This window comes from Poeciliopsis prolifica, unplaced genomic scaffold, assembly GCF_027474105.1.
Source record: "Poeciliopsis prolifica strain line A6 unplaced genomic scaffold, Auburn_PproV2 SCAFFOLD009, whole genome shotgun sequence".
NCBI lineage: Eukaryota > Metazoa > Chordata > Actinopteri > Cyprinodontiformes > Poeciliidae > Poeciliopsis > Poeciliopsis prolifica.
Window position 1 is genome coordinate 183,467 of NW_026562384.1, and position 6,228 is coordinate 189,694.

At 48.0% G+C, this 6,228-nt stretch overlaps 1 protein-coding gene across 1 annotated transcript; it reads right to left on the reverse strand.

Annotated features, from left to right (window-relative positions):
• Nucleotides 1–2,084: 2,084 nt before the first annotated feature.
• On the reverse strand, nt 2,085–5,709 carry slitrk2 (SLIT and NTRK-like family, member 2). Its single transcript, XM_055034653.1, has one exon. It carries the CDS (start codon nt 4,970–4,972, stop codon nt 2,294–2,296), a length of 2,679 nt encoding a protein of 892 aa, XP_054890628.1. The 5' UTR covers nt 4,973–5,709; the 3' UTR covers nt 2,085–2,293.
• Nucleotides 5,710–6,228: the final 519 nt, after the last annotated feature.

Sequence of the window (6,228 nt, forward strand, 5' to 3'; positions counted from 1 at the left end):
TTAGAAAGATGCCAAACAAAATAACAAAGTGGCCAGAGTTTCCTTTCATTTAAGACACACTGAGGTTTTACTTTTTTTTTTTTTTTACACCTTGAAAAACCCGTTTTTCCTCCTTGCCTGTGGGGGTGCTGCCCCAAAAAGAAACCACCTCTGAAAAAGACAAAGCACAAATTCCTTCTTCATGAAATGTAAACAAAGCTGAAGTGGCATCAGATTTTCATGGTTGGATTCGACTTTCATTTCTGATTAACAACCATGAGCCATTTCTCTCGCTAGCGCTAGTGTCGCTCTTTTATTTTACCCAGAATGCCCTGCTCTATAGTCCCCTCCCAGTTTCTGGTGCAGTCTCTGGTCTGCTTGCATCCTCATATGGATCAGAACTGCACCAGAATTCACTTCATCCAAACCAAGACCAAGGTTTGTAGGTGGATCAGATTACTCATTCACACCTCCACAAAAGAACCGGACTTTCCAAGCAAACAGACTGGAGTTTGTCTAAACCGGTGTGAACTCATCCTAACATAGCCAGAAATGTGACAGGTATCGCACAGAAAGAGCCTGGAAAACCTTTTTCACCAACTGTTCAATTGGAGAAGAACAGCTGGAAGTAACTTTTTGCAAATATCAGTTTTGAAGCAGTTGTGATTCAAGAAAAGGGGGAAAAAAGGCTTTCTTCACACTGTTCCTGCAGTTGGCACTGTTTGTCAGGCATTAACAACTTTCGATTCAACCTCGGGAAGATCTGAAAACAGCAAAAGCAAATGAGGTGGATTAGCACAGCTAGCCGACAACTGATGGTGTCATCCAGATGTTACTGTGGAATATCATCTCTGAGCTGTTAGCATGTCATCAGATTGTCAAAGAACAACAATGTCTACTGTGAAACCAAAGATCCTTCCCGCCCACGACGACTCTGAAGATATTAGATATGACAACAATCAGTTTCCCTTTGGGATAAATAAAGCACAGCATCCTGCTCAACACTCAAACCTACTGAATAACCAGCATGTTTCTTTCACACTAACATTATTATAACTGCTATAAACAACATCAGGTTGTTTTCATTTTTTTTTTTTTTTTGCATTGACAAGATTATTAGCTACCTCTCTGTTTGAAATATTCTCATATTCCTCATAATCCTTATGAATACCATAAAAGATGTGAGGTTATAATAGCATCCCATTCCTGGTCCTTTAATGAAAGGAGGAAAAAGCATCAATTAGAAGACATCATCTTTCATTAGAGATGAAAGGAGCAGGAACAATAACACACACACACACACACACACACACACACACACACAGAGCGCGACATCCACAATCAACCGAGCACATTCAGGAAAAAAAAACAAGACCTGGAAGCTCAGGGTCTTGACAAAGTGCTTCAGTGAAAATTTAATGGCGCAATCTTGCCGCACTGTATTGCTCCTCTACAGCATACAATGTTCTCTGCCGCGGTACATTTCCAAAGACACTTCATAACCAAAGCAAAAATAACCCCCTCCCTCCACCTTCCCCTCTCAGCAAGAACCAATCAGAGCTCCTCTCAGACCCCTCAGGTCCTTTGGAAGTCTTTTTTCCCTCATTTCTTTCATTTTTGTTTTGAGCGGACAAATAAATCTGCTATTATACATAAAGGTTTGATTCATTAAAATACACCACTTTCAAAAAAAAAAAAAAAAAAAAACAAAAGAGAAACATTTTCATTTTGCAGAGAGCATTGTTGATAAAATCGATGAGTGCAAAGGCACTTTCTGGATATTAGTAATATTTGCCGCTTGTTGGGTTTTTGAGAAAGCTTTTTCCTTGTAGTCTGAACGCTCACCATTCGTCTGCGTAGGCTACATATGTACAGGAATGTCAATCTGTAGCGTCAATACTGCAAACGTTAAGGACTTGGCTCTGTCCTCTATCTCTTTCTCTCTCTAGCAAATCACCAAAAGCAAAAGGCTGTAATTGTACACAGTTCTGTCCTTTCCATACCTGCCGTTATCCAAGTCTTTTGGAATATTTCTCTCTTTTTTAAGAAATAAAATGAAATAATTTATACCTTTTCAGAAGGAAAAATAGAACTGCATAATAATATACTTCTTATATTCCTTTTATACATTTTGAAAAGGAAAAAAAAAGGCGAAGAAAAGCAAAAGAGAAAAGACGACGAAGAGCGCCAGTTCACCTCTCGTCCTTCACGTTGGGATTGAACACCAATAGATAAGGTAGATATATAGAGAGGGCTATTAATGACAGTAACCGTGTAATAATTATAGGTGCTGGAGGAGAACGCCGTCGCTATCTTACAGTTGGCTCATGGCGGTCTGTTTCTCCAGAACCTCCAGGTAGTCCGGTTCCGTTTTTAGCTTCCCAGGGAGCAGCAGCGAAGGGTGCTCATTGTTTTTGGAGGCATGCTCCGGCCCAAAGTATTTCCTTGGAGTGCCATACAGCACGGCTTTGTTCAACCTGTCCGGGTTGGTCAGGTGGCGTCGGGCTGCCGCCGCCTCATAGGGTGGCACGATGCAGGGTCTTTTAGGCAACGTGCAAAAGTTGTAGGTGAAGGGAGGGGCGCCTGCTGCTGTCGGGAGCTCCTTGTTGGGCCTCTCCCCGATGTTCTGGTAGAGCATCTCTGGAGGCTCCGGGCTGCCCAGACCACATGTTGGTGATTTATCCATAAAATCCCCCGTGCTGATGGTGTAGGTCCCTGGGCTGCGGGTTAAGATGTCATCTTTTTTTACATCCAGCGGCCCGAAGCTGAGCTCCTTCAGGTTTCGATAGTAAGCCACGTGCTCTCCGTCCTTCTGCATGTAAATGGGGTTTTGGCACATGGAGCCCACAGCCGGGGGGATGTAGTTGTAAACATGGCTCTCGGAGCTCTTGTCATGTGTCGGCTCCGGGGTGTAGGAGCCGTACTGCACTTGGAAAGAGTTAAGGTCTAGATTGTTAGCGCCCGTGGGGACGTGCTCCACCCCTTTGCGTCGCTTCAGGACAAAAACAAAAAGGCCTGCACCGAAGCAGACGGACAAGATGAAGACCACGAGGAGGCCTAGGATCAGGACTGAGAGGGGCACCTCGGGGTGCAGCTCTGGTGTCTGGAGGTGGGAATCTGTTGGGCTCACCGAGCTGAACGAAGGGGAAGGGGAGGGAGATGGAGAGGTGGTGGCTTCGGTGCTAGGACTAATTAGTGTCGGAGCTTTTGTAGGAGAGGGCAGTTGTGGCGGAGGGGGTTCACTGGGCTCGGGGCAGATAGCCTCGTTGCGGAGCGAGCGAAGTAGCCGACCGGCGTGTTTCGAGGGCGAATCACAGGTGATTTCGTTGACCACCACACTGGTACTGGACAGCTCCATCCAGTTCTTCAACGCTACAATGTTACAGGTGCAGTCCCAGGGGTTCTCCTGCAGATCGATCTGGATGAACGCCGACAGCTGGTCCAGAACTCCTTGAACCGGGAGATAGGAGAAATGATTGTTCCTCAGGTTGAGTCGGGTCAGCATGGTGCCCCCAAAAACATTATCAGGGAGCGATCTCAGCAGATTGTTGTTGAGGAAAAGCAGCTGGAGGTTGTGCAGAGAGTTGAATGTCTGTGGTAGAATCTCTTTTATGATGTTGTATTCCAGATACAGGTACTGCAGAGACTGCAGACCAGCAAACAGGGACTGAGAGAGTGACTCAATGTAATTCCCATTAAGGTAGAGGCGCCTAAGGTTTGTGAGGTTCTCAAACGCACCTTCCTGAATCACTGCAATCCTGTTATTCCCTAGATGGAGCAGCTCCAGGGAGCTGTACTCCGTCAGATCCGTTCTATAGATCATTTGCAGGTAATTCCCTGTGAGGTGGAGCTTCCTGGGGTATGTGGGTTTGGGGTTCAGTTCACTGATATTCTGCAGCTTTCGTTCTTGACAGTTGATGTTCAGGCCGCTGTCAGGGTTTTGCGACGTGCAAACACACACACTGGGACAGAGCATGGGGACAGGAGAGCGAGTCTGGTACACCATTATGGGTCCAAAGACATGTTTGTCTTTGGAGAGGCGAGGAGTGGGCCTGTACCGCATCTTTGGGGGCCGGGAGGCTTTCGGGGAGCGAGTGGGGGTGACAACACCTGCATGGTAGGTCGGGTGTGGGGCCCCTTGGAAATGAGAGTCCGAGGCAGACTGAGCCCGTTCCCCAGCATTCCTGCGCGGACACAAGTCCTGCTTTATGAGCTGAGTGATGTCCTTCCCATGCAGCCTGAACGGCGTCTCGCACACAATGTCCCCCACGAAGACGGAGATGGTATCCAGCCAGGACTTGAGGGGGATCAGGTCGCAGGTGCAGTTCCACGGGTTCTCCTCCAGCTGGATCTCCATGATGCCACCGATGTGCTCCAGCACCCCAGCAAAAGGCAGCATTTTCAGCCGATTGCCACGCAAATCCAGATGGGTGAGCAGCACAAAACGGAAGATGTTGGGAGGCAGAGCCAACAGCAAGTTGTCGTTGAGGATCAACACTTTGAGCTTGTTCAGCTTGCTGAATGCACCAGGCTCTATAGTGCTGATATAATTGTAGTCTGCCTGTAAATATTCCAAACTCTCCAGTCCTGCAAACGTGTCCTCTTTAATCACCTCCAGGTTGTTGTTGTTCAGGTGGAGGCGCTTGAGGAATCGGAGACCGTTGAAAGCCCCTGTTTGAATCTCCTGTAAGCCATTATTTCCCAGATGTAGAGAGGTGACATTGCCATAACTGACAAACTCATTGGCACTGAGCCTCGACAGGAAGTTTGTGTTCAGAAAAAGCTGCGAGACTTTATTCGGGGGCGCCTGCAACTGGCTGACCGTGGTAAATCCCTTATTCTCACAGTTGATGTTCAGAACGTTCTCCCGCTCCTCGCAGTCGCAGCGCGTCTTGCAGATGTCTTTGAGGGCTGAAGTTTTGCGGCTTTGCGTTTCGGACGGTGTCAGGCTGGTGACGGTGAGGACGCTCAGGAACAGGACGCCGCTCAGCATGTTTACAGCCAAAAATATGGATCCAGTGTTGAACTTCGCAGCCTGAGCATCGGGCGCAAAAACGGGGGGAGGGAGCGGATTCCCACAAGGCGGGAGAGGGGAGCAAAAAGGAGGCAGGAGCTCTCATACACACACACACGGACACACGCACACACGTTCACGCACACGGGAAAAAAGGCGCACCGGCGATATTTGGTGTCAAAACGGGGACCATGACGCACTGGTATGGCGCAAACCTTCAGGTAGAACTCCAAATAAAACAGTGCATGTAGGAGAGAGGGGGGCAAACAGAAATAAAAGGGGGAATCAGTCATGGGGGGTGAAAAGAAGGAAAAGGCGAAAATGAAGACAATCCTTCATAGCTGGTGGAGCTGGCACATTTTCAGCAGCTCACTGCAGCTCTCCTTCCTCCGTCTCATTCTGGAGAGCCTCCCACTCTGCCGCTCCACCAACACAAGCCCGGTGTCTCATTTCAGTCCAGACATAAACAAATTTAGAAGAAGAAAAAAAATCACTTAAAAAAAAAGAGAGATTCCAATGGAATGCGCAAAAGCGCGCGAGCTACGGGGCTGTTTCTCCTTCTGCTTCTCCCAGAGCTCCGGGGCCAAGTGAAGAAAAAGTCACAGAGAGAGGAGAGGAAAAAACACCGGAAACACCGCGAGGAAGCAGAGAAACTACAGCGCGTGCCCCCCTCCGCCAGTCCTTCCTCCTCCTCCGCTCCGCTCCGTTCAGTGAGAGGAGCACCGAGCGTCTGCTGCTGCTGCCGCTGCTGCCGCGGCGCGAGAGTCCGAGTGTGTGCGCGCGCGTGAAGAGGAGCGAGCGCGCGAGAGAAACAGAGAGAAAGAGAAAGAGAGAGAGAGAGAGTAAGGGGAGCTCAGGGGCCCCTTACGTCACCGACACTGTCAACAGGAACACGCACGCGCCAACACACGTGTACGTAGACTCTCTGGGGAGAAATCTCACCCTGACAAACGGCGCGCGGACGGTCGGGACCCTGTTCTGTTCTGCCGGGCTTCATAAGTTTCCGAAAATACTATTTTATTTATTTTTTTATTTTTTATTTTGAACGAAGAGAAAAAAAGATTGTTCTCAGGTTGAAAATGAAACTTTTAAAGTTTCAGCAGTAGGTTAAAGTGATGAAGAGTTGAACTCATCTTCTATCTCAGATACACACAGCTTCTATTACTGTTATTATTTTCCATATGTCGCCACTAGGCGGCAGAAAAGGCTCGACGTCTCATATTTTGCCTCCCTGC